This window comes from Phaenicophaeus curvirostris, chromosome 2 (assembly GCF_032191515.1).
Source record: "Phaenicophaeus curvirostris isolate KB17595 chromosome 2, BPBGC_Pcur_1.0, whole genome shotgun sequence".
Taxonomy (NCBI): Eukaryota; Metazoa; Chordata; class Aves; order Cuculiformes; family Cuculidae; genus Phaenicophaeus; species Phaenicophaeus curvirostris.
Window position 1 is genome coordinate 117,373,587 of NC_091393.1, and position 26,232 is coordinate 117,399,818.

The 26,232-nt window shown below is 51.7% G+C and overlaps 3 protein-coding genes across 9 annotated transcripts in view; 2 read left to right on the forward strand and 1 right to left on the reverse strand.

The window, feature by feature from the left end:
* The window catches only part of HADHA (hydroxyacyl-CoA dehydrogenase trifunctional multienzyme complex subunit alpha), a 30,386-nt gene extending 27,182 nt beyond the window's left edge, over positions 1 to 3,204 (reverse strand). Inside the window, exon 1 of the mRNA XM_069850644.1 lies at positions 3,060 to 3,204. Coding sequence (XP_069706745.1) covers positions 3,060 to 3,147 — 88 coding nt within the window. The 5' untranslated portion in view covers positions 3,148 to 3,204. The remainder of the gene's footprint in view (positions 1 to 3,059) is intronic.
* Positions 3,205 to 3,508: 304 nt separating this feature from the next.
* HADHB (hydroxyacyl-CoA dehydrogenase trifunctional multienzyme complex subunit beta) lies at positions 3,509 to 19,678 on the forward strand. Of its 7 annotated transcripts, none has more exons than XM_069850676.1 (16): positions 3,509 to 3,533; positions 5,335 to 5,409; positions 5,771 to 5,812; positions 6,730 to 6,829; positions 7,480 to 7,524; positions 8,824 to 8,923; positions 10,121 to 10,208; positions 11,247 to 11,434; positions 12,694 to 12,874; positions 13,160 to 13,281; positions 15,231 to 15,310; positions 15,393 to 15,440; positions 15,823 to 15,910; positions 17,120 to 17,194; positions 18,220 to 18,384; positions 19,112 to 19,678. In XM_069850676.1, the coding sequence occupies exons 2-16, from the start codon at positions 5,343 to 5,345 to the stop codon at positions 19,145 to 19,147; spliced, it is 1,425 nt and encodes a 474-aa protein (XP_069706777.1). In that variant the 5' UTR covers positions 3,509 to 3,533; positions 5,335 to 5,342; the 3' UTR covers positions 19,148 to 19,678. The 7 variants fall into 7 exon arrangements, with proteins under 7 accessions (XP_069706777.1, XP_069706774.1, XP_069706775.1 ...); XM_069850673.1 differs by lacking the exon at positions 3,509 to 3,533 and adding an exon at positions 4,703 to 4,817; XM_069850674.1 differs by lacking the exon at positions 3,509 to 3,533 and adding an exon at positions 4,703 to 4,817 and having other exon boundaries at positions 6,733 to 6,829.
* Positions 19,679 to 21,729: 2,051 nt separating this feature from the next.
* Positions 21,730 to 23,184, forward strand: LOC138717273 (protein aveugle-like). The gene is made up of 3 exons (XM_069850733.1): positions 21,730 to 21,893; positions 22,373 to 22,634; positions 22,891 to 23,184. Exons 1-3 carry the CDS (start codon positions 21,804 to 21,806, stop codon positions 22,893 to 22,895), a joined length of 357 nt encoding a protein of 118 aa, XP_069706834.1. The 5' UTR covers positions 21,730 to 21,803; the 3' UTR covers positions 22,896 to 23,184.
* The last annotated feature ends 3,048 nt before the right edge of the window (positions 23,185 to 26,232 follow it).

Here is a 26,232-nt window from a genome sequence, read left to right on the forward strand (position 1 = left end):
GTGCTGAGCTCAGAACGACAAATGCCCAAGCTTCCAGCCCTCACCTGGAAGCCGCTGGCACAGAGCATCCAACTGCAAGCTGGGAAACTTTCACAAACTGTGCTTTCCCATCTCCGCTGGGAACCTGCCAGCACACAGCAAGTGGCTCAGCAGGCAGGGCCAGCTCTCGGACTTATGCTGCCTCCTGCATGCTTTTTGGCCTGCCCCAGCAACGTCTGAATCATAGAATCACCAGGTTGGAAAGAACCCACTGGATCATCGAGTCCAACCATTCCCACCAATCTCTAAACCATGTCCTGAGCAACTCATCCATCCGTCCTTTAAACACCTCCACGGAAGGTGACTCAGCCACCTCCCTGGGCAGCCTCTGCCAGTGCCCAATGACCCTTTCCGTGAAATACTTTTTCCTGATGTCAAGCCTGAACCTTCCCTGGCGGAGCTTGAGGCCATTTCCTCTTGTCTTGTCCCCTGTCACTTGGGAGAAGAGGCCAGCACCCTCCTCTCCACAACCTCCCTTCAGGTAGTTGTAGAGAGCAATGAGGTCTCCCCTCAGCCTCCTCTTCTCCAGGCTAAACACCCCCAGCTCTCTCAGCCGTTCCACATAAGGCCTGTTCTCCAGCCCCTTCACCAGCTTCGTTGCTCTTCTCTGGACTCGCTCCAGAGCCTCAACATCCTTCTTGTGGTGAGGGGCCCAGAACTGACAAGCACTTTGTAACAGCAGAACAACACCATTAATTACAGCGAGTGACAGCGCCCTCGGAGCAGCTCCAGGACTGTTTGTGATGAGGGATTTTGTCAGTTATAACAAGGAGCCTGAGCACCCACTGGAGGTGCCACAGTTCTGGAGGACTGACCACAGCGCCCTTCTCTTGCACAAACTCACTCCAACACCACACCTACGACAGATGTGAGGTTGAATTGAATGTAACGCTGTTCACTTTTGTCTCAGTATCGATCCCAGACTCTGAGGTCCTTCAAAGCACAGAGATAAGAACAAGTTTCTGACAGCCTTTCCCTTCAGCATTCCCAGGGTGCTGGGTGACCTCTCGCTTTGGTAGCTCCGTGAGGAAGCATCAACCCAGTTCTGTGAGCAGGCAGGAAAGAGCCCTGCCCAGGTCGGCTGATCTCAAGAAAGCGTAAGTCCAGGGCTGAAGACACATGGATGCCCACATAAAGGCAGACCATGGGCACCTGGAGATGCACATATGCCTGAGAGCATTGTCCCCACTGATAGGGGACACGAGGACATCCCCTTCCCACCAACACACCTGCACGCCTGGGGCACAGCCCTAGAACCAGACATCCAAGGGCACAGGGACACCCACCGGTATGCACACAGGGGCAGGCGTGAAGGGACACAAGGACGCTTCCTGCCTGTGGATCAGCTCATGTGCTGAGGACAATCCTGCATGGAAACCCCTCTTCCCCTCTCACAGAGTCACACAGACCCCCAGAACCATGCACGATTCCCCATGTGAGGGCACGGGCACCCAGCCAGCTTCAGGAACCGGCACAGAGTGTTTTCCCTGGGGGGACACTTCTATGCCTCCCCTTTTTGGCCCCCAGCACCCCTGCCCTAGGTAAACCTTTGCGGGGAGGTGGAGAGAGGGGTTGTAGGGACACACCAGGGATCCTTCTGCATCCATGGGGACAACATCTTCACAGGGGACAAATGGACACGCAAGGACAACACTATCAAGGTTGGTATCAGGCATGGTATCAAGAGTTATGATGAAAAGTCTTTGAATCAAGAAAAGTGTCAAAGGCATACTTGTCCACTGGCTAAATTTGTGATGACCTAAATTTCATTAACTCAATTCACTGAAAAAAGGTCATTTTAAATAGGACAAGTGAGCATTCTGTGACTCCCCAATGTGGAAATGAAGTGAAAATTTCTGTACTATTGCATTGTGCCTTTCCAGGACTCCTAACAGGAATGCAGAGGAAATTAGAGTGGCCTTCTCTCTTTATAAATGAACTGTAAAAAAGGATTCTCTTTATTGCCAGATGTGTTGGAAGGAAAAGGTGTTCTTAGTCTTCATTTTAAAAAATTGAGCATGTGGACATTATACAATTGCTTCAGGATGTCAGTGCTTATCTCTGTTCCCTCTCTCCTCTCACAGGAGTAATTCATTACATCCTCTGTGCAGAGCATGTACTTGCAGTGAGTTTTCTTCCTACCTTGATAGCAACTACCTACAACTCACAGGAAAGACCAATTTTTACTTTATAGTACTATAATTTAAATTCCCTGGTCTAGTGGGACATGTCCCTGCCCATCGCAGGGGGGTTGGAACTAGATGATCTTTAAGGTCTCTTCCAACCCAAACTATTCTATGATTCTATGATTCTATCATGTGAACAAGACCCTCACACAGGACAAATAGACAAGCAGGGACCTCATACGAGGCACAGTCGTGCAGGAACAAGAAACGTGGGACTGTCAGACATGGGTGGACTTCGCACAGGACACATGGACATGCAGGGTCAACGCTGTCACATACACAAGACCCTCACCTAGGACACACGGACACGCAGGGACAGTACTCTCGTATAGAACACATGAGAGGAAGACACGTAGAACCCACGGACACAGAGGCACCTCACGCAAGACACACAGACACGCAGGGACAACACCCTCGTATGGGACACAGACACACAGAGATGGGCCCACGGCTGCCCCTTGGGGACGGGCTCACCAGGACAGTCCCCTCTGCTCCTCAGAGATCTTTTGCGGTAACAACTGCTCCCACACGCTTCCCAGAACGCCCTTCCCCTACACCGGACCCCCTCCCAGAAGCCTCCTCTCACCCTCAGGGCTTGCTCCGCTTCTCGGGATCCCCCTCTCGGGAGCCTCCCCTCAGCCAAGACCCCCTCCCCGGATCCCCCTTCATGGGAACCGCCTCCTGCGGGCCTCCCCTGCCCGGGAGCCCCCCTCATCCTCCCGGGCTCCCCTCCCAGGAGCTACGCTGCCCCTTCTGGGAGCCCCTCCCGGGCGGCTGCCCCGCCCGGACACCCCTCCCGGGGGTTTCCCTCCCCCCTCAGGGGCCGCGTCTCACCGGCAGGCGGCGGCTGCCGGCCCGGGCCGTACTTGGCGGCGGCCGCGAAGCGCCCGAGGCTGCCGATCGCCCGCACCGCCGCCGCCATCTTTGCTGCGCGCGAGGTCGAACGGGGGAGAGGCCGCTCCGGGGCTTCGCCCGCGCCCTCCCCTCCGCCCCGCCCCGCCTCACCGGGGGCTGCCCCCAGCGCTGCCTGTCCCGTCGGCGGCCAACGACTCCCGAATCCCTCGCTCCTCACCGAGCTGTGCAGGGTCTCGACTGGTTCTTGTTCTATTCCGGTGGATAGAGGGGCAGGAAGAAGCGGGAGGGCGCGAGTAGAGGCTGCAGATTGGGATTATTTTCCCTCAGGTGAAAATTGCGGCAGCCCGAGAGGCGGGGTCCTTCCTGAGTGGCGGCCCTCGCGGCGGCCTGGCAGGCGGGGGTCCTTCCTGAGTGGCGGCGCGGCGGGCGGTGGCGGCGACGCTGCGGGTCGAGGTGAAGTGAGGAGGGGTCGGTTTGTCTGTCCGTTTTTCTACGGGTTGGAGGCGGGGTGGCTTGGTTTTCGGGGGTCTGGTGATTGTGTGCGGCCCCGTGTGCGCGTCCCGCTGGCGCAGGGTGCGGAGTGAGCGTTGACCAAGTCGGTATCAAGCGATAGGATGAGAGGAAACGGCCTCAAGTTGTCCTATGGGAGGTTTTGATTGGATATTGGGGAATATTCTTCCATAGAAAGGGTTGTCAGACACTGGCAGAGGCTGCCCAGGGCAGTGGTGGAGTCCCCATCCCTAGAAGGATTTAAAAGCCGTGTGAATTGGCTGCACCTCATCGCTCTTTGCAGCTTCTGGAAAGGAGGTTGGAGCTAGGCAGGGGCTGGGCTCTTCTCCCAAGTAGCAAGTAATTAGGTGAGAAGAAGTGGCCTCAAGTTGCACCAGGGGAGGTTTAGATTGGATAGTGGGAACAATGTTTTTACTGAGAGGTTTATCCTGGAGTAGTGGAGTCCCCGTCCCTGGAGGAGTTAATAAAACATGTGCGTGTGGTGCTTAGGGTCCGTGTTTAGTGGTGGGATGGGCAGTGTGAGGTTTATAGTTGGACTTGATGATCTTAAAGGAATTTTCCAATCTCAGCAATTCTGTGATTACCATTTGTTTAGGGTTACTCATTGGGACAGCAGGTGGCTTCTGGAAATGTGAAGGACAGGATGTGTTGTGGGGGAGGAGGTCAGAGGGTCCATGGGGAGGGGAGCGCTGTGCCTTTGCAGGGTGTGGGGCTGGTTTGGGGACCCGGAGAAGATCTGCTTCATCAGGTTTGGGCAGGGAAGGGATGAGGAAAAGCTTCAGTGGGACGTGGGGAGGGGGCTTGGCAGAAAGGGAGGAAGAACACATTTGCAGAGAAAGGGGAAGGAGGAGGTCTGCCTGGTTTCTGGACCTCTGCTGACTTGAGGAGCCTGGGTTTGGTTTGTGGGATGCCAGTGTAGCTGAGTAGGCTGGGAATGAGGTGTGCCGCCTGGCACGTCGGAGGCAGGGCGTGAGGTGTGAACCTGAATGAGGTGGCCGGCAGCTTATGGCAAATTTTGAGAAAGAGCAGAGGGCTGTGGTACCTGGGCAGGCTGGGTCTGAGCCTTGGCTGCCCCCACAACATCCCAGGGAAAACGTGTGCGCTGCAGAGAGAGGTTTTTGGCTGGAATGCTGACAGCGTGGCAGAGTCAGGTGAGCGTTGCTGTGAAGCAGCCAAAGAGTTACAGCTGCAGGGAGAGCTGTTTGCTTTGGGCAATAAAAACTGCTGGTAGGCGTTTGTAGGGAAACCCAGCTTTGTAGCAAGCTTTGGGAAAGCTACAGAGGAAGTTTTGGGGTAGCAGGTGGCATCTGGGGATGGGATATGCAGTCCCCATACTGAGGTTAGCGCCAACAGTTAAAAGGAGGGGTGGTGGCATGAAGTTGTGCCAAGGAGAGTGTGTTGGGAGAGTCACACTGGCAGTGACGCTGCTGGGCACTGGGACAATTTTCCAGCAGGGAAGAGGGAGGGGAATCAAAAAGACTGCTGTTACTACAGTGCTGGGTCACGGGGGAGGTGAATATTTATTTACAGGAACATTTGCAGGCCACGGTCAGCAGACCGGCTCCCCACATGTGAGATCCTGTTCAGAAAGCGTAATCAGAAGTGATTCTCTGTGTTGCTTCCCTTGGAACGACTTCTCTTTCTGTGCTTCTTTGGCTCTGTGTGAAGCAGGCTGATTTCTTTCCTCAAAATTGTCCCCAAAACAACAGATTGGACTAATATCCATCTTTCTCCACCTCTCTAGATAACAAAATGAGTTCCATGCTGACCCACGCCATCCGAAACCTCCCTGCTTCCTCAGCATGGGCTGCCAGGGGCTGTAAGTATCTCTGCATTTACTAAAAGCTGGAATTAGTAGGTCATAAAGTTCTGGTTTATATGTTGCATTTGGAGTGGAAGCTTGAATCTGAGTGTCTGTTCTGTTGTCATTTAAAAAAAGATTACAATACTGGTTTTAAAATAACTAATTCCATTGGAGCTGTTTATCCTTTCCCACATCAGATGTAATTTGAACTGTGGCTTTATAAACAAAGTAAACTGAGAAAGATCTTTTAGCTGTTTAGGTGCAGTTGTCTTACTATGACATTATCTTACTTTTTTAGCAGTTCTTAGAGAAACTGGAAGTGTTTTTAATGTTTCAGGTCTGACAGACCCTATTCCTTTCTTTTTTTCTTTTTCAGTTGTGCGATCGCTCAGTTGCTCTTTGCAGTTACAAGCTGCAGGTAAAGTGAAACCACTGGGAATCTCAGTGGGTCAGTGGTGTTTAAGTCTGTTTTTGAAGCTGCCTTGCTTTCCCAGAGTCTCGTTCTGCTTAAACTTCAGGCACTTGGTGCAGACCGCCTTTAGTCCGAGCCCTTCTCGGAAGCTGCAAACCAGTACAACTCCAGAGCTCCCTCAACCTCTGAGTGCCCCTTGCTCCTAGTGGCTCTGCACAGTCCTGAGCTCACGCTCCAGACTCACCTTGGGGGTTGTTGTTCTGGAATCTGAATGGAGAGGAAGGGGCTGATGAGAGAAGCTTTGAAGTGCCGCGAGCCTGGGCTGAGGCTCAGGTCTTGATGCAGCCACTGAGCACACACAGTGACGTAGGGTTTTAGCTGAGGCCCTAATAGAGTGACTAGGGGGATCTGGTGTCCTGGGCTTTGCTGCAGGGGTTGTGCAGGTGACTGGAATGCTTTAAGCTGCCTGGGTTTCGGAAACAGGACTGGACGGCAGCTCCCTGTCATCTCTGCAGCTTTGCGCAGGGAGCCTTGTATAACCCTGGAACAGCGCTGGGGTTTTGTCCTGGTGCTTGCACAGTATTTAGTGGGACTTAATCTGCTTTTACATTTCTTTATCCTTTTCCTGCTTCTACACGGAGCTGCCCCATGCTGCCGTATGTGCTTGTTAGGATTTGCAAGTCTTATTACATTAGTAAATTCTCATCCAGAAGCACTCTGGCAGTGGCCTGCTGGATGACACTGTGTCATGGCATGCTGTGTCTTGGACCTGAGGTGCTTGGACACCTTGATCTTACACACAGGTTTACAGCCCGGCTGTCCTACCTGCTCTGCTTGACTTGTGCACCTAATTTTCTAGTAGTTTTAACCAGATCTTGTGCCGAGCTTGCTGCTGTTCTTGTTAATCATCACTTCTCTCTGAGCAGTCCAGCCAAAGAGTAAGAAGACCTTAGCCAAAAGCGGCGTGAAGAATATCGTTGTGGTAGAGGGTGTACGTATCCCGTTTCTGCAGTCTGGCACCTCGTAAGTAACCAGGAAATATATGTGAACTTCATTAACAGCAGAATCTTTCTTTTTCCTTATTTGTTCCTTTTAATGCAGTTAATCTTATGCCTGGAAGTACTGAAATGGCAATGGATTAACTGCTAGAATTTTCCCTCCTTATCTTATGAAAAAGCATGGTTTGAAGTCGGTTGAACTGGATGATCTTAGAGATCTTTTCCAACCTTAGCCATTCTATAATAAGAAGATTGCCCATATTTGAGAGTTCTAAGGAGAAAGAGGATTCATGCTACACCTCAGTTGGTGAATCTATAGCGGATAAAGCAACAGATTTCATAAAACTAGGAGAACAAGGTCAGAGAATCTGCTGTAGACTATTGCTAGCACCAAATTCACAGCTGAATTTGGACCAGACCTGATTGTTTGGATGAGTAGGGGATTTCTTTACTCTGTTATTGCTGCTTTGCAGTGTTTGTAGTCCAGTGATTGCATTCTGACCTATGCACATGTGTTCTGCAAAGCTCCGGGCATGAGGTGTTTGGTTGTAAATGCAGTGGAGCATCTGGTACATCACCAGTTCCTTGCTGCCAGTCTGGACTGGTAGTGGTGAAGCGGAAATTCATAATATTTCTGACACCCCTAAGCTTCTGCCTCTCTTCTTTAACTTCCAGATATGCGGATCTTATGCCACATGACTTAGCAAGAGCAGCACTGCAGTAAGTAAATCTGATACTTGAGGGGCCCAGAACCCTTGTTGAGCTACTGGGGTCCCATTGTTGGGACAGTGGCTTCAGCTGGTGTGGAAGCCAGGGCTCCAGCTTTGTCTCTGAGCAATACAATCCAGGGGCTTCATTTTTCAGCAACAGCCATTGCCTTAGTGGGTGGCTTGAACAGTAGGGTTTGAACGGGCACATGGTAGTGCGTTGTTACAAAGAGGTGGTACTGTTCTGCTTGACAAATTGTAGTTAATTTGAATTCACAGAATCATGGAATGGTTTGGGTTGGAAGGGACCTTAAAGCCCATCCAGCTCCGATCCCCTGCCGTGGGCAGCGACACCTCCCATTGGATCAGGTTGCACAAAGCCCCATGTCACCAATCCAGTTCTGGCTGTAGTTTTGTAGATCACAGCTACTGTTGAGATGTGCTTACCGTTCATGGGAAAAACAGTCTGGGCAACGCAGAGAAAACTTAAATGGCAGCAAGAGCAAGAGGCTAATCCCATCATCTTGCCGGTCCCTTCCATTCTTCATGGGTTTGAGAAAGCTGCAGGTCATTAGTGGGTTTGTTTTGTTGAGAAGCAGGGCAAAGGGCTGTTGAAAAGAGAAGGCTTTACCTGGGGCAAAAGGGGACACCAAAGCCCAAGGAAAGACCATCGGGTTGGGGGTGGTCACAGCAAATCCTAGGGTCATATTTAGCCAGGACAGGTGGATTTGGCTGATGGGCAGTGTGTCAGTTGTGCATGAGAGCTGTGTCCTGGACATAGTGCACATTGAATTGCTATGGACAATAAGTTATTGACTGAGGTGCCTTTAGTTCCATTTTAATTGGCCTTGATTGCTGCCTGCAGTGGGATTTTTCATGTTGCCCTGCTTGAAAAGGTGTTCTGGCAAATTGCGCAGTGTGTTTTCTAACAAGCTGAAAACGCCCTTCTTGGTTTCTATGTTCCTACACCAAAGGAAGCTTTGTTACCTCTTAAGGCCTTATTCCTTTCATTTTGATGCCAGAATACTCCAAATTGGGGACGATAAAGCCACTTTGCAGTGCAGGGAGGGTGTGGAGTTGTTGGTTTCATTAAATTGTGTAATCACTTGTAGTGATGTTATTTGGAGTCTGTAGGCAAGCACACTTTTCGTTAGGTACATCTGCACACAAAACTTGTTCTGAACTAGGGGCAGGACGTGTGGTTCTGTTGTTGCCTTGTTCTCCAGCCGAGCTGGTTGAGAGAGGATGTTTGTGGACTCTGACGAGTTTATTGCTTACGCAGTGCAAATTCTGTTTGTTTTGGTCTTCTTAGGGGGCTGCTGAACCGGACCAGCGTCCCAAGGGATGTTGTCGATTACATCGTTTATGGCACTGTCATCCAGGAGGTGAAAACCAGCAATGTTGCCAGAGAGGTGGGTTACATGCCGCGTTTCCCCTGAGAGTCTGAATTCTGCAGATCGTATGAGGATGAAAAACGCTTGTGAAAAAGAAATTGCAGTATTATGGTTCATTTAAATGTGATTTGGGTGTATGCACTACTTGTGCCACATTGTCTGTCAAATAACTGTATGGAACTCTTGCTTCCTGTTGAAACCTGCTGAGGATCAAGTGCATATTAATGCTGTGAAGCCTCTGCTTGATTATTTTGTTAATGATTGCTGGTCACTTAGTTCTTAACTGCCAGCTGGACTCACATGCTGGCTTGTCTGAAGCGCTTGCAAGGACCAGGACATGCTGTGATAGATCACTTTACCGTGGTGTTAGTTTGTTTTAGCTGCCTGATCAGATGCATCTCGTGAAGGATTTTGAAATGAAAGGGCAGCTCACCTGCCCTTTTTCTGGCAGTCAGAAAACACAATTCACATAAACACAGAAATAAGCTGATCCACTGAAGCAGCGTTACAGAGAGAGCATGTGATTTTCTGTAACCCGGAGCCTCGGCTGTTGTTCTCTGCATCCAGGCGAAACCATGACATAACCTGGGCTGGAAAGACATAGAAGCTTATGACGTTCTCCCATTCCACCAGCAGTTTAGCCATGTGTATGCAAATACTTGCTTTGGTCACCTGCCAGTCACAAGGCTGTGCTGTAATTTTAACTCAGGAACAACTGTTGAACTTTCTACTACTTGGCCAAGTCTCAACTAGGGAAGGTCCTGCTGCGAGCGGTTCTTCTGTGATGGGCGGCTGTGCTCTCAGTGGGGCCAAATGAGACTCAGCTTTCTGAAACCGCAGGAATTTTCTGTTCTGTATAAACCAAATCACGATGCCTTGTACTGGGAAATCCAAATAATTCCTCTCATGTTCTGCCTCTGTGATTAAGGTGAAGGAAAGGTGATGGCAAGTGGTTGTAAGCTTGTTTAAAATTGGGAAGTCTGATTAGTTTGCCTGTTTTTTAATGGGGAGCAGCAATTGTCTGTATAATATGACTGAGAGCCCAGGCAGCTGCCTACTCCCATTTCCAGAGTCTGGGGAGAGGAAGAGCTGCTGCATTAGTTGCTGGAATGAAAACTCAATGTGCCAGTATAGGTGTGTTGCTGGGCAGGAGGTTGCTCCGACCCAGTGAAACAAACAGTGTGGGATTTGACAGTCGTTCTGTGTTCCTTGCAGGCTGCTTTGGGAGCGGGTTTCTCTGACAAGACTCCAGCCCATACAGTCACTATGGCTTGCATTTCTTCAAACCAAGCTATGACCACAGGTATGTTGGCTGGCAGAACCAGCTGGGGGTTTCAGACCAAGTTTAGCAATTCCCTGACACTCTTCATCTACCTTGCTGTGCTAAGAGAACACAAGTAAGTGTCTGAAGGAATTGTGGAATGAAAGGGAACTCTTTGAACCAGCATAATAGGAATGGAATGTCTGCTGTACTCCTGCCAGCTGCTTGACATGCTTCGCATTCAGCCAGAGTCTCTGCTCAGTGTCCCTGTTAGCTCAGGGGGTGAAGGCCACATCATAGAATCATACAATGGCTTGCGTTGGAAGGGACTTCAAAGCCCATCCAGTTCCAACCCTCTGCCATGGGCAGGGACACCTCCCACTGGATCAGGTTGCTCCAAGCCCCATCCAACCTGGCCTTGAACACCTCCAGGGATGGGGCAGCCACCATTTCTCTGGGCAACCTGGGCCAGGGCCTCACTGCCATGCCAGGAAAACATTTCTTCCTGAGATCTCATCTCAATCTCCCTCTTTCAGCTTAAAACCATTCCCCTTCATCCTATCCCTGCACTCCCTGATCAAGAGCCCCTCCCCAGAGGTGGCTCTCGGGTCTCCCCACAGCCTTCTCTTCCCCAGGCTGAACAACCCCAACTCTCTCAGCCTGTCCTCATACAAGAGGAGCTCAAGCCCTCAGATCATCTCTGTGGCCTTCTCTCACTTGCTGCAACAGATCCATGATCTTGTGCTGAAAACTTCCATCTTGATAAGGAAGTTGCCACTTTTCACGCTACTTTGATCTCGTAGCCTAAACAGAGAAAAAAAAATTGAGACCCAGTTACTATTCTGAATGGCTGGGTATATTCTCTCAGCTGCTGTGTGTGGCAAAGAGGAGTGGAAGCAAAGTTAGAAAATGCACATGATTCAGAAAAGTTTATTTAACTTGCTCAGCCTCTCTTTCACATTGTATAACTTGGGTAAAGGCAGAGGCTGGAGAAGAAAAATGTAGTTGCATCCAAGGTGCTAATCGGGTCACTTCCATTCTCCCTGCAGCTCTCACACGAAGCTCTATCTCGTTCTGCAGGTGTGGGCATGATTGCAGCTGGACAGTGCGATGTCGTTGTAGCGGGAGGCGTGGAGCTCATGTCTGATGTTCCCATTCGTCACAGCAGGAAGATGAGGAAGACTATGCTGACTCTTAACCGAGCCAAGACTTTGGGCCAGAAACTCTCCCTGATTTCCAAAATTCGCCCTGATTACTTTGCTCCTGAGGTAATTTTTTTTTGGGGCATTTAGATATTTTAGCTAAAATGTTACATAAGGAGGTGTAAACCAAGTTGGCTTAGGGAATTTTTAGCCTTGGAGACAGTTTAAAATGGGAGAACCGGCTGTGCCCATGGCTCACCTTTACTGATCTCTGTCCTGTGCTTTCGGTTAAAACTGCAGTTGATGAATGGGTCTCATAGCATTTGTGACTCTGCTTTGTTTTCTTACATGTTTGTCTTCTGCAAATCTAACTCATTTCAAAACTTTCCTCTCCTTCTATGACTCCTGGACAAACTGCCAGGAGCTACAAGGCGGAAACTTTTCCCATCAATATAAAACCTGAGCAAGGATCCTAAAGGGTCAGAAAAAGTTGTATTTCTTAAATTGCAGAAGGAGACAATATTAGCAAGGAGTATCCTCAGTGTATTAATGTAGTTGTTTGATTAATGCATTTTAAATATGCCTTGTGATTATGCTACTGGGGATATGCTGCCTGGTGCTGAACATGCTCAGCTCCCACAATGAGAACTGGCAGTCTGCTGGTTAAAGTCAATCGTCTGCTGGAGAGGGAGTCATTCTTCTGTCTTAGAGATCATGAGAGAGGTGAATGCCAACGTGGGAGAGACAGAAAGGAGAAGCTCTTCCCTTTCGCAGCACCCAGCTCTTCCCAAGAAAACTCTGTGCGTCCTTACCAGCCGCTGCTGGCTGCCTTTAGCGTGAGTGCAGTGAAGCACGTCATACATACAGCAGAGATGAGATCCAAAGTCCAAATAGGAGATGAAAATTGCCGACTTCAGTGCATGCAGGGACTTCCTGTGTACCGCTGGAAAAATAAAAGCTAAGCTGGGAGCACCTGGTGGCTCTGTTTTTGCCTGAGGAAGCATTTGGCAGGGAGTTTAAGGTCCAAGGATGTGTTGTTTCACCTTAGCCTAAAAGTCTGTTCACCTTTCGTAGGGGATTCCTTGTTAAATGCACAAGGCAGGTGCTCTTTGTCTCGTACTTGTTGAACAAGCAACAGTCTGGACCTCATTTTTATCCATTTCTTTCTAAACTCCTTGCAAGCGTTGGTTCCTCTGATACGTTTGATCAAGTCATTTCTGATTTGATTACTGTGTGTTAATTGCAAAGTTCTATTGTTAACTGCTCTGCTTAATCCACAGGGGAATCACTGCCTGCCTGTGCAGGGCTTGACCAACTCCTGAACTTCCTGGAACTGCCCAGGGACGGAGTTTTGTGTGGGCTGACTTCATTTTTCTGCTTTGCAGCTCCCAGCTGTGGCGGAGTTCTCTACCAGCGAGACCATGGGGCACTCTGCCGATCGCCTGGCTGCTGCCTTTGCCATCTCCCGTTTGGAGCAAGATGAGTACGCCCTCCGCTCACACACGCTGGCCAAGAAAGCCCAGGATGGAGGCTTGCTACTCGACGTGGTACCCTTCAAAGTGCCAGGTAGAAGCGCGTGTGTTTTATCAACTGCTTTTTCTGTGTGGTATTTCTTTCTTACAGTAAATAAGCCGCAGCACTTCATTTTGTATGTAGGTTCTATTTTAAGTGCTATTTTTTAGCCATGTTAAATATCCTGGTGCTGTGGATGGATTTTCACTTTTTTCCCTCCGCCCACTTGTCATAAAAAGGATGGTTTTCTGATTTCTTTTTTTTCCCCTGAGCTCCTGATGTGCAAATTCATGTATGTTGCTGACTTTCTTAGTTTAAATATGCTTTTTTCATCAACAGGCAAAGACACAGTTACCAAAGATAATGGGATCCGTCCTTCCTCGATGGAGCAGATGGGCAAACTGAAGCCGGCTTTTGTCAAGCCCTACGGAACTGTCACAGCTGCCAATTCCTCCTTCCTGGTAATGAGCCTTCCTGTCATTCTGTGAGCCAGAGGGGAAAACTGTTTGGCTGACTCTTGCTCTCACAGGGGCATAGATCCAGCTGGTATATCCTGTGGGAATGAGTTGTCTCTGTTGTGATAGTGCCTACTTTTGGATTTCTCAAGAGCAGCTTTGAACTGTAGCATAATCTGGTGAACCTGACACTGGACTGTTTAGTTTTAAAACCAAGAACTGAAGTTTTGGTTTGTCTTACCTGTTTGCTCTCCAAGAAGCAGCTGCAGAAAAGCACAGGGCATTGATCATTCAAAGGCACTCATAGAAATTCTATCCCAGAGTGGGATTGTAAGTCTAGAAGTCAGTAGTTTTAGACAAAACTTGTCACTTTAAGGCTTCCATGTCATCCACAAAGGGGAAGGAAAGACTCTCTATGATGTTGTCGTCTGCATGCGCTCCTCTTTCTTTCTATAGTGCTGTGAAGGAAGCTGTTTTAGATGCTGAAGTCTGAGGTAGCTGTGAAAATGATAGAATCATAGAATCACCAGGTTGGAAAAGACCCACTGGATCATCGAGTTCAACCATTCCTATCAATCACTAAACTACGTCCCTCAGCGCCTCATCCACCTGTCCCTTAAACACCTCCAGGGAAGGTGACTCAACCCCCTCCCTGGGCAGCCTCTGACAGTGCCAATGATCCTTTCTGTGAAAAATTTTTTCCTAATGTTCAGCCTAAACCTCCCCTGGCAGAGCTTGAGGCCATTCCCTCTTGTCCTGTCCCCTGTCACTGGGGAGAAGAGGCCAGCTCCCTCCTGTCCACAACCTCATTTCAGGCAGTTGTAGAGAGCAATGAGGTCTCCCCTCAGCCTCCTCTTTTCCAGACTAAACACCCCCAGCTCTCTCAGCCGTTCCTCATAAGGCCTGTTCTCCAGCCCCTTCACCAGCTTTGTTGCTCTTCTCTGGACTCGCTCCAGAGCCTCAACATCCTTCTTGTGGTGAGGGGCCCAGAACTGAGCACAGGATTCGAGGAGCGGTCTCACCAGTGCCGAGTACAGAGGGAGAATAACCTCCCTGGCCCTGCTGGTGAGGTGTGTCTGAGCCCCAGTTCCTGAGACTTGGTATAAGCTGATTGCCACTGGAAGTCTCCCACAGGCAACTGTCTTGTTCCTGCATGGAGCCCAGACAGTGTTTTGTGTGCTTAAGAGGCTGTTTCACAATTTGGGATGAGCTCTTCAAAGGAAGCAGGTAACTCCTCTGAGGCTCTTTCAGCAGCAGTACTGTTTAGCATTCTTGGGGACTTGCAAAAGCCTGGTAATGCCACAGCTTTGGTGTTAGGAACAGCTGAAATTCTGTTGGTGTCCTCTGTGCACCCTCTTTCCTGTGAGGGTGATGGAGCACTGGGCCAGACTGCCCAAGGAGAGTGTGGAGTCTCCATCTCTAGAGATATTCAAACCCACATGGATACACTCCTGGACAATTGCTGGATGAGCTCCGAAGGTTCCTTCCAACACTGACCATTCTGGGATTCTGTGAAATGAGTGGTCATGTGCCAAAGCTGTGGTGTTTTGGCAATGTGGTGAGCCTGTGGTTTGTGTCATTCAAAAATTACACTCTGGTTTTGGCCTGGAGCTGAGTGGACAAGTGAATATTTGGGGTAACCAACTTGTTCTCAGGACTGGCGGGGCTTTTAAGTACCTGTGTCCTGTTTGAAACCAGGGGAGTTGTGGGTCTGGACTGTAAGGAAGCACTTCAGGAGTGCATATGCTAGCATCATTCAGAGATCATCCATCTGTCTGTCTGTCTTCATGCAGACTTGTTCTTTGTCCCGTACCGCAGGGCAATGTCCTGGAAGCTCCATTGTGTCCAAGTCCTCTCTTTCCAGCTGCTTTGCAGGAGGCTGTCGGGCTCAATGTGTACGCAGGTTGTGCTTCTTCTTCAGGTGGGGCCTCACAGGGTTTCTCTGCATGTTTCAGACAGATGGTGCATCGGCGATTCTACTCATGTCTGAGGAGAAGGCACTGGCGATGGGATACAAACCAAAAGCATACCTAAGGTAAAAAGAGACTGCTCTATGTGGCCTTCAAAGTCTGCTCCTTTCCTCTCCTCTAGTCACTAACAGCATTTCTCCTGTGCAGGGACTTTGTGTACGTGTCCCAGGATCCAAAGGACCAGCTGCTTCTGGGGTAGGTGCTGGTGATCAAGAGCATTCCCTGACAGCACGACAGCCTTGACTTGCCATGACATGTTTGTTTTTTGGGAGGTATTTCATGACATATTACATCTCTCCAGGCCTTCTCGCAAGAGCCGGTGTGTGAGGTGTGACTCAGTAGGGGGAAGGGGTTAAAATGGGAAAGTAGTTGCAACAGGAATACCCATCCAGATTTGCTGAGGTTGGCACTAGCAATAGTTACTTGGGGTGGTGTTTCCATTGGAGTGAGACAGGCAGAGAGCTGAGTCACCTGCCCTAGAGAGGAGGAGGAGTGCGATGTGGGTCACTGGAAAAAGGGGACAATGATGTGGGGTAGCCTATTCATGCAAGACTTCTGTCTCTTACCTTTTCTTCAGTCCAACATACGCTACTCCCAAAGTGCTGGAGAAGGCTGGTCTGACCATGGCTGATATCGATGTGTTTGAATTCCATGAAGCTTTTGCTGTAAGTACTCTCAGCATTAGGAAGTTCCCTGACTGTAAAACGCTGTTCTGCAGACATTCGCCTTCCTGTGGGTGAAAGGTCTTCTTCAGAACTTCACTAAGCATAACTGGGTGTGATTCTTCACTTATGTCTAAATAAACACTGTATGTATTGTAAATAGATAGCATTTTGACATTGACACAATCCATGCTAAGAGTGACTTTTGTTGCTGGAAGTCAGCTAGGGAATACAGATTCTTCTAAAACCTCGAGTTGTTTAGCCTGGAGAAGAGGATGCTGAGGGGAGACCTCATCACTGTCTACAACAGCCTGAAAGGAGGGTGTAGTGAGGTGGGTGTTGATCTCTTCTCCCAAGTGACAGTGACAGGATGAGAGGAAATGGCCTCAAGTTGTGCCAGGGCAGGTTCAGATTAGACATCAGGAACAGTTTCTTCACTGAAAGGGTTCTCAGACACTGCCAGAGGCTGCCCAGAGAGGTGGTTGAATAGCTACCCCTGGAGGTGTTTAAAAGACAGGCAGGTGAGGTGCTCAGCGATCTGGTTTAGCAGTGGACCACTACAGTTGGATTTGATCTTGAAGATCTTTTCCAACCAAGTGATTCTATGAAAATAATACGTAAAAAAAAAATTTCCTTACTTCCCCAAGACCCTTGTATTGAAGAAACCACTTCTACATGTCATCCACTAATTGAGTTGGGGATGTCGATTACTGTGGCCTGTTAATTGGGCAGTGTCTTTTTCTAGCTGAGACTGAGCTAGCATGGATTAACAGGACAGGTCCTGTAAAGGGCTATCCTTCTTTTTGTGGCTCAAAGTGTTTCCTATTTGTTAGTGCTGTCTGCAGGCTTTCCTTGAAGCCTGCTGTTTCCTCATTTATGTTGGAGGAAACAACCTAGAAAGTTGTGGTCAGGTGGATGCTGGTCTCCCAAGAAACATATGCAAGGATGAGAAGAAATGGCCTCAAGTTGCACCAGGGAAGGTTTAGATTGAATATTTCTATACTGAAAGAATGGTGAAGCCCTGACAGAAGCTGCCGAGGGCAGTGGTGGAGTCCCCATCCCTGGAGGGTTTTAAAAACCATGTGGCCGTGGCCCTTGACACAGTTTAGCAGGCACGGTGGGGTTGGGCTGACGGTTGGACTAGATGAGCTTAGAGGTCTTTTCCAACCTTTATGATTCAGTGACTCTATGTTGCCCTCCCCTTCCTTTCAGGGACAGATTCTGGCTAACCTGAAAGCCATGGATTCGGACTGGTTTGCACAAAACTACATGGGCAGAAAGTCAAAGGTAAGACACAGTCGGAGCACTTTTATCTTCAGTTTAACTTTAGGACTGATAATTCCTCATTGCAGCAGTGCATGCTAGTGCTGCAAAGCAGGGCTTTTATGACATTCTGTGAGGGGAAGCACTGTGCCTTGAACTCAGGGCTGGCAAATCCCAGTGTGAGCATGATGGGAACAATGGCATTCCTGCTGTCAGCAGGTGCTGGACATCTAGGGCCATAACAGTAATTATTGGAGAGGAGGGAATGAAGTTGAGAGAGGGGATTCTTCCCCTCCGTTCTGTTCTGGTGAGACCTCATCAGGAGCCCTGTGTTCAGCTCTGGAGTCCTCAGCACAGGAAGGATGTGGATCTGTTGTAGTGAGTCCATAAGAGGCCACAAATACAATCTGAGGGCGGGAGAACCTCCCATACAAGGACAGGCTGAGAGAGTTGGGGTTATTCAGCCTGGAGAGGAGAAGGCTCATGGGAGACCTTAGAACAGGCTCCAGGAAAGCTGGGGAGGGGCTCTTGATCAGGGAGTGCAGGGACAGGGTGAGGGGGAATGGTTTTATGTTGTACGAAGAGAGATTGAGATGACATCTTAGGAAGAAATGTTTTCCTGTTGAGGGTGGGGAGGCTCTGGCCCAGCTTGCCCTGAGAAGTGGTGGCTGCCCCATCCCTGGAGGTGTTCAAGGCCAGGTTGGATGGGGCTTGGAGCAACCAGATCCAGTGGGAAGTGTCCCTGCCCATGGCAGGGGGCTGAAACTGGATGGGCTTTGAGGTTCTTTCCAACCCGAACCATATCATGAGTCTCTGAAAAACAGTGGCTCAGTCCTTCTGCCTGCCTTCTGACAGTATGGGGGGGTCCCTGCCTGGCTGCAGGGGAAGCAGCAAAGCCTCAGATGTGGTTTTGTGCTGTCATCAGGCCACTGTATGTGTCAAAGAACGCTTCAAAGGTCAGGCTGGCTGGCTGGGTTTGGGCTGTTTTGGTGAGGCCAGGCTCCTTCCAGACAGAGGATTGCACGTGTCCTTCTGGATGTTTCTTGCAGGTCGGAGCCCCTCCTCTGGAGAAGTTCAATACCTGGGGTGGCTCCCTCTCACTGGGACATCCTTTTGGTGCCACTGGCTGCCGCCTAGTAATTACTGCTGCCCATAGATTGAAGAAGGAGGGAGGACAATACGGCCTGGTTGCTGCCTGTGCTGCAGGAGGACAGGTAACGATGCCGTGTCCTTGTGCTCTTCTCTCTGGAGAGGAGCAATATTTCTGTATCTGTGACATCCTGCTCAGTGTGGGGGCACCTCAGAAGTCCCATGGTGTGGGGTGTTGGTAATGACAGCCAGCTCAGCCGGCTGCCTCCTTGTTTAGGGAGCTTCTGCCACCTCAGAGGCTCGACAGCCCCTCGGAATCGTCCCTGGGCAGTGGTGGCTGCTGCCTGTACAGTGCAGAAGGGAAGGAGGGATTTCTGCCATGTTTTGAGGGTTGCATCTGGTGACTCTCGAGGACGTCCCAAACTGTGATTTGTGAGCATCCTCCTCCTAATCTTGGGAAGAAAGATCTTTACAAGAAAAGTTGGGGGTGAGGCTCTTCCTGCAGCTCTTGCAGCTGTGGATGGGAGCCTGGTGGCAGTGGCTGCTGGCAGTTCTGTGGGGTCCTGGCCCGTTCCAGCCTGCAGGTACTGGGCCTAGTGTTGCATGTTCCCTGAATTCCAGGTTTGGTGCTCAGGACAGCCTGATGCCTTGGTCAGGGTGGAATCTGCTGCCTGGGCCAGCCTGGAGCACGTCCGTGCTGTCCCTCTGTCTTCAAGATCCCCTTAGCGAATCACTCTGCATTTTCATCTCCCCTTTTACTTTAAGACAATTGGGAGATGGGAATCACCTGTTTTGAGTACATATCTGTAAGAATTAGTCCTTCCTGTGACTGTTCCCTCTCTCTCCCTCCAGGGACACGCGATGCTGGTGGAGCTTTACCCTCAGTAACAGAGCAGGGGCTGCCAAGTGGAGGTTCCTGTGTCCCGTGCCTGGCAATGCCATTTCAATGCACTAATAAAAACACACACAATCCTTCTTGGAAAGGATTTTTGGTGGCCTTTGTAAATACCTTTTAGCTACTCAACTGCTAATTTTCAACTAATGAACGTGTTCAAGGAATATTCCACTGCCAGGGGACAATAAAGTTAATGTGGTTCTTGGTCTCTCCTTGTAACCGATCGCACTTCTGCCATTAACTTCTCAGCAAGCGGGATTTCTCCTCCTGGAGCAGAACAATTCCAAAGTCGTGTACAGAGAGTTAAGTTTGGAGACAAGGCGAATGTAAAGCACTGGAGATTGGTGGGCTGAGATGCAAGCTGAAGTGTAGGGAGGAACAACCGTTCTTGGAAATGTGTTTATGCTGAGGTAGCCTGTAAGGAATTCTGCTGCATGGTGTCCAAACAGCATTGGAACTCCCAAATTGCTGCTGGCAATGACTGTCCCTGCTGGGAGCCACAATAAAGCAGGAAAACAAATAAAGTCTGGCTTTTCCTTTCCCATCTCTTCCCTGAAGGACGTGGGGCTGGTCTCGGGGGTGTGTGGGGCTGGTTTCTGTGGTGGCTGTGTGCTCTGGGGTACCACCAGGGCTCTGCATTCTGAAATGGGGGCACGGCAGCTCTGGAATCGGCCCAGAATCCACTTTCAGCTCCAGAGCCTGAAGGAATCCGCATCATCCAGGCTTTGGAGACATTGTTGGTCATTCCTGCTGCACAGTGACACCCTGATCACACTGAGCTTCTGAAGTGGAGGCAGGGATGCCTACTCTGAATGAAGTCCTTGATAAACTTCGCGTGTGCAGGCTTGTGATTCTTCTCCCATGGTTTTGGGAAAATGAGATGGTTGTTCTTGCACTTATTTTAATGTTCTGTGTTATTTTCCTTGCTCATTTCTGCTTTCGTTGTGTGGAAAATGGCTGCTGTTACTGGCCAGGGAATAGAGATTCCTCTGAACTTACCTACACAACCTTTGAGTCCTTTGTATGCAAGAAGCCACTTCTGCTGCCCAGCAGCTGCCGCACAACCCTGCAATTCCAGAGGCAAAGCCAAGATACACGATGGGTGTGGCGGTGCGGAAGTCTTGTTTATTCCCAGGTGCAAATCTCCTGCAGCGCTGCAGGGCTGGGGCTGCAGGTGCAGAGAGGACAAGGGGTCTGCTTGGTTCTTTGTGCAAACACCCATTTCCATGCTCAAACACACCTGGGAACGTGTTCCCATTCCCGTTGTCCCCGTGTGTGCCAGAGCCTGTTCCCATGTCTGCGTGGTGACTGTGTGATCCAGCTTTGCAGGATGTGTCAAGTTAAACGATCCTTAACGATAACGTTGCACCACGCGATGAGAAGGTGTTGCTGCTTGCTTTGGGGATGGGGTTGAGCGAGGGCACGGACACTTTGGCAGCAATGGATGGATGGTGGGGGGCAGAGGAGCCCCACTGCAAGCTGGAGGTGGCTGGTTCCCATGGATGGAGCTCGCTGCAGGAGCTGGGGCTTGTGCGATCGCCCCAGCTCCAAACACACCAGCACCAAGCAGCTCTCTGTGCTCCAGCAGCTTCTCTGTGCTGGGAGGTGGGCTGATAACAGCATGAAGTTTTTCTGTGTCCCGAGCGTTGGTTGGTGTCCTGGGCAACCCCTGCAGCCCTGTTGGACCGTTCTGGTTTGCTGTTCAGTGGTGGGTTGCTTTCCTGGTTATATGGGGGGGTTTAATTGGTCTCAGGGGCAGAGCAGTGCCTTGGGCTGCTGCGGGTTCCTACATGCTTGGCAGGGCAGGGCTGCAGCCCTTCGGATGTGACTCATTCTCCAAGCTTATTCTGCTCCTCGCGCCTGCTCTGCTTGTGTCTCTCCTTCATCCCAGCTTCCCACCAGGACTTTTCCACCATCGCCATCGGAGGTGAAGCTGCTCCAGCGCATCCCACACCCACCCGGGTGGGAAAGGTGCTTGTGGTGAACTGGGTGGGCTGGCTGCAGCGATCTGGGAGGGAGAGAGGGAGGATGGAGGAGCTTTTGCAGAGCCCCTTGCTGGGTCTTGGTGTGGATGGAGCCTGGCTCTGCTCTCCTGCACCCTGGCCTGGGTCTGACCCTCAGCTCCCTGGAATAACGGGGTCCCTCGCAGCCTGGCGGGGCTGTTAGCTGGGAAAAGCCAGGCTGTCAGGGTGTGTGCAGGGCTGTGCCCGCAGAGGCAGCGCCAGGACAAAGGTTTATGGTTGGACTCGATGATCTTAAAGGTCTTTTCCGACCTGAATTGATTCTATGATTCTTTTGCTTTCCCAGTGTACGGCACTGGGGCGGAGGAGGGGGTCAGGCAGGAAAGGGGGGTGGGCTGGGGGAGCCAGGCAGTGCCATCATCCCAACAAGGGCTCACGGGCAAGCTGGGGCTGATCCCATTTCATGGATGTGTTGGGCTCTGCATGCCCGCAAGGTGGGACGGGCAGCGGGGCTCGCCACGGCCCCTGGCAAGCAGCCCCTCTGGAAGGGCACAGACAGGGACCGTGGGATGGGGGCTTATGTGGTTAGCAGGGCATCAGCAGCTGGACCGAGGGGCAAGCGGCAGGACCCCAAGATGATGAAGCCCTGTTTGCAGGGAGTCTGAGCTGGCCCCGTGCCCGGCCCCTCATGGACACCCCAGTGCAGAATGGGGCTGAGGCACCGCCAGAGGGATGCCCAGTGGCAGAGGCACCGCCGGAGGGATGTCCAGCGGCTGAGGTGTGCGAGGGCAGAGGCTCGGGGCTGGAGACACCCCAGAGAGAACTGTGGCTGGGCCCCAGGGGTTGGGGGACCCCGATGGGTGGAGGATGGAGATCCCTGCGGGAGAAGGGGGGAGATATCTGATGGGAGGAGGATAGGGATCTCCATCGGAAAAGGATGGGAATCTCCATGGGCAGAGGATAGGGATCCCCATGGGCAGGGGATGGGGATCCCCGATGGATAGGGGGTGGGAATATCCATGGGAGGAGGACGGGGATCCCCAATGGATGGAGGATGGGGATTGTTGTGGGAGGAGGATGGGGGCATGGTTGCAGCCACCAGCATCAGCATGGGGATGGGACTGAGGGTCACGTTCAGGCTGAGTAGGGGACACTGTGGCATGGAGGAGCCAGCCTGACCCTTTAGAGCCATGGGGCAGACTGGGAGACGAGGGGACATCCCAGCTCACCCCTTTTCTCCTGGTGTGGGTGGTGGAGAGGGCCCTGTGGGAGCAGCGCCCAGCAGGGCAGTGGACGGTGGCGGAGGTGGGTGCCTGGCTGGCAGCGCGGAGTGGAGCTGAGGAGCTGGCGGATCTGGCCTGGGAGCACGCCGTGTCTGGCCGGGTCCTGCTGCGGCTGACGGAGGGGAGCCTGCGGCGCATGGGGGTGACACCGCGGAGCCGGCGCAGGGAGCTGCTGCGGGAGCTACTGCAGCTGCGGCTGCAGCAGGAGCTCGAGGAGCTGCTGAGCATTGTTGGCGGTGAGCATCCCCCAGGCTGGGACCGTGGGCTGAGGCTGCCCAGGGCAGTGGTGGTGTTCCCGTCCCTGGAGGGATTTAAATCCTTGTGGACTTGGTGCTCAGGGACAGGGTTCAGTGGTGGGGTTGGCAGTTTGAGGTTTACAGTTGCACTTGACAATCTTAAAGGTCTTTTCCAACCTAAACGATGCTGGGATTCTGTGATGCCAAGGGGGTGCATGGGCTGGTCCCCCCAAGTCACCATCCCCTGTCTCTCCAGAGTGAAGACGATGTCCCTGTGCGTTTCCCGGAGCCTGCGGGAGGAGAGGTGATACCACAGGAGGATAAAGCAGCGGCTGGAACTGAGCACTGGAGGCAGGTGATCTGCTGGAGGGAGCCAGAAGGTTACTGCGTCCCCCCAAGGAAGCCCAGACCTGGCTGGTGCTGATCAGCAGAGGTGGCCACCAGGCACAGACTGAGAGTGGCTGCCCCTCACAGTGCTGCTGACTCCCAAGGGGTCCCATGGGCTCTGGCCAGCTGGGGGGAGCCCTACTGAACCTGCAGCCCCCTCAGATGCTGCCCTGCTCTGGGAGAGACCCTCAAGGCACAGCAGTGTCTGTCTGTCTGTCCATGGGGCAGAGGGGCCAGCATGGGGGAATGACTTCCCAAATTGCTGCACTGGGGAAATCCTTCACCTCGGTGCCCTGGCTGGGCAGGAGTGCAGAGCAGAGCTGGACAGCCTCAATAAATACCTTCCCAGTGATGACAGCATGTCCCTGCTCCCAAATTTTCAGAAGAGCAGTGATACGGTCCTGTAGCTCTGCCAGCTGATGGTGGCCTTCCGAGTGACATCCATCCTCCAAATGAGCCCGAACTACCCCTGCTCTACCCATCCCCAGGGGGGATTAAAGGAGCAGCCATAAAGATCAAACCTAGACCAAGGGGCTGCAAGACCCACACACTTTTCTTTGTCTCTGTGCACATTTCCATGAAAACCAATCACTTCTGGCCCCTTCCCTGCCGCCCTGCGCAGGCTGCAAGCTCTTGAGGATGATGGTTAATGGGTTTGGAGACTGTCTCCAACATCCTTGGCTCGTTCAAGGGACCTTGCTTACTTGAGGATGTCTGACAAGCAGCTCTCCTCATCCCTTCCAACCCCTGCAGGTCTGGCTGCCCTCCACCCCTCCCCACAGAGGCAGGAAAAGGCACTGGGCTTCTCCATCCCCTCTGCAGAACCTGCTGGCTGCTCATTTCCCTGCTCCTCGCTGCAGCCTCGAGCTCCCCTGTGTCCACCTCCTGCTTCAGGGTGCTGTGCTCATACGGCTCCCCTTGTGCAATTCCAGCCCGATAACACGGGGCTGACACTTCCCTTGGCCAGGGAAAAGGGGCAATGAACATGTGTAGGAATCCCCTCACATATCACAACGGTTTGGGTGGGAAGGGACCTCAAAGCCCACCCAGTTCCAACCCCCTGCCATGGGCAGGGACACCTCCCACTGCATCAGGTAGCTCCAAGCCTCATCCAACCTGGCCTTGAACACCTCCAGGGATGGGGCAGCCACCACTTCTCTGGGCAACCTGGGCCAGGGCCTCCCCAGCCTCACAGCAAAACATTTCTGCCTAAGATCTCATCTCAATCTCTCTTCGTACAACATAAAACCATTTCCCCTCGCTCTGTCCCTGCACTCTGTGATCAAGAGCCCCTCCCCAGCTTTCCTGGAGCCCCTTTCAGTACTGGAGGCTGCTCTAAGGTCTTCCCTCAGCCTTCTCCTCTCCAGGCTGAACAACCCCAACTCTCTCAGACTGTCCTTGTATGGGAGGTGCTTCAGATCATCTTAAAGGTCTGCAACCTCCAACAGATCCATGTCCCTCCTGTACTGAGGACTCCAGAGCTGGATGCAGTAATGATGTTATTGAGCCCCCATCCCCATTAATTGCTGATGGGGGAGGCTGTGGGTCTGCAGCCTTGACCTGGGGGCAGGCAAACAGCACTTTTCTCTCTGCTCTCCTGGCTGCTGCTCCTTGCAGGGACTCCAGGCAGCTTCAAAGGTGATTCCGCTTTGTCCTCCTGGCTCGTGCTTGGCCCGACTGCCTCTGTTTCTTAGAAGTCAGAACTCTTCTTGGAATGGGCAGCTCCTGAAACTGAAGCTGCTCCTCAGGCTGGTGTGATTTCTCGGAAAAAGCCTCGCTTCTCTTTTCTCAGGGCAAGACTTAATCCGCCATGAATTATAGAATCATTTAGGTTGGAAAAGAGCTTTAAGATCATGGACTTCAACCCTTGACCTCAGACTGCCAACCCCATTACTACTAAAGCCTGTCCGTGAGCACCACATCCACATGGCTTTTAAGTCCCTCCAGGCATGGAGACTCCATCACTGCCCTGGGCAGCCTCTGCCAGGGCTCGACAGCCCTTTCCCTGAAGGAATATTTCCCAATATCCAATCTAAACCTCCCATATCTTGAGGCCATTCCCTCTCATCCTATCTTTGTTACTTCGGATAAGAGACCAACATCTTCTCAACCATGGCTCCAACCTTCTTTCCGGGGGCTGCAGAGAGTGATGAGGCCTCCCCTCGGCCTCCTCTTCTCCAGGCTAAACAGGCCCCAGTCCCTTGGCTGCTCCCAGAACCCCTGAGCTCCAGACCCTTCCCCAGTTCTGTTCCCCTTTTCTGGACTCACTCCAGCCCCTCAGTGTTTCCTGGAGTGAAGGGCTCCAACCCCATCCTGAAGATGCAGCATGCCAAGAGGCACCACGTTGGCCAGGCTCCCAGCAGAACCAGCCAGATGAGCGCTCCCAGTGCTCCTGCAGCCCACGGATCTGGTGCCTGCTGAGCTGGAACATCTCCTGCAAGGCATCTGAGGGGTCAGAATGGAGCACTCGTTGCTGCTGGGGCCCAATCCACACTTGGCCAGGTCTGCAGGCAGCTCAACCAGGGACAGCCGGCTGGAGCTGCTCTCCCGCAGATGCACCCCTCCACTGCAGAGACCTCGTCCTGTGGGAGCTGAGCCCCCTGAGGCCCCACAGAGCAAACCTGGCACAAAACACATGGAGTGGGCTGGGCAGCATGAGGGTTAATAAACCCTGCAAAACTTCTGGACTGGTGGATGCAAAGGGAGCCTCTGGGAGAGGGCGCTGGGGATGCAGGGATTGGGAAAGGAGGATTTGGGGTGGTTGACTTCAATGGATAAGGAATTGGCAAAATGGTCTCATCCAGGGAGTAGTGGTCAACAGCTTGATGTCCCAATGGAGATCAGTGATGACTGGTGTTCCTCGGGGGTCCACACTGGGACCGGTGCTGCTTAATATCTTCATTAATGACATGGAGAGCGGGATCATGTGCACCCTCAGCAAGTCTGTAGACAATGCTGAGCTGAGTGGTGCTTTTGACAGGCCTGAGGGACAGGATGTTCTCCATAGGGACCTGGACAGTCTGGAGAAATGAGGATGTGTGAACCTCGTGAGGTTCAATGAGGCCAAGTGCAAGGTCCTACATCTCAGTCAGGGCAATCTGCAGTATCAGTACAGGCTGGGGAATGGATGGATTGAGAGCAGCCCTGAGGAGAAGGACTTGGGGTGCTGGGGGGTGAGAAGCTCAACATAAGACAGCAATGGGTGCTCACA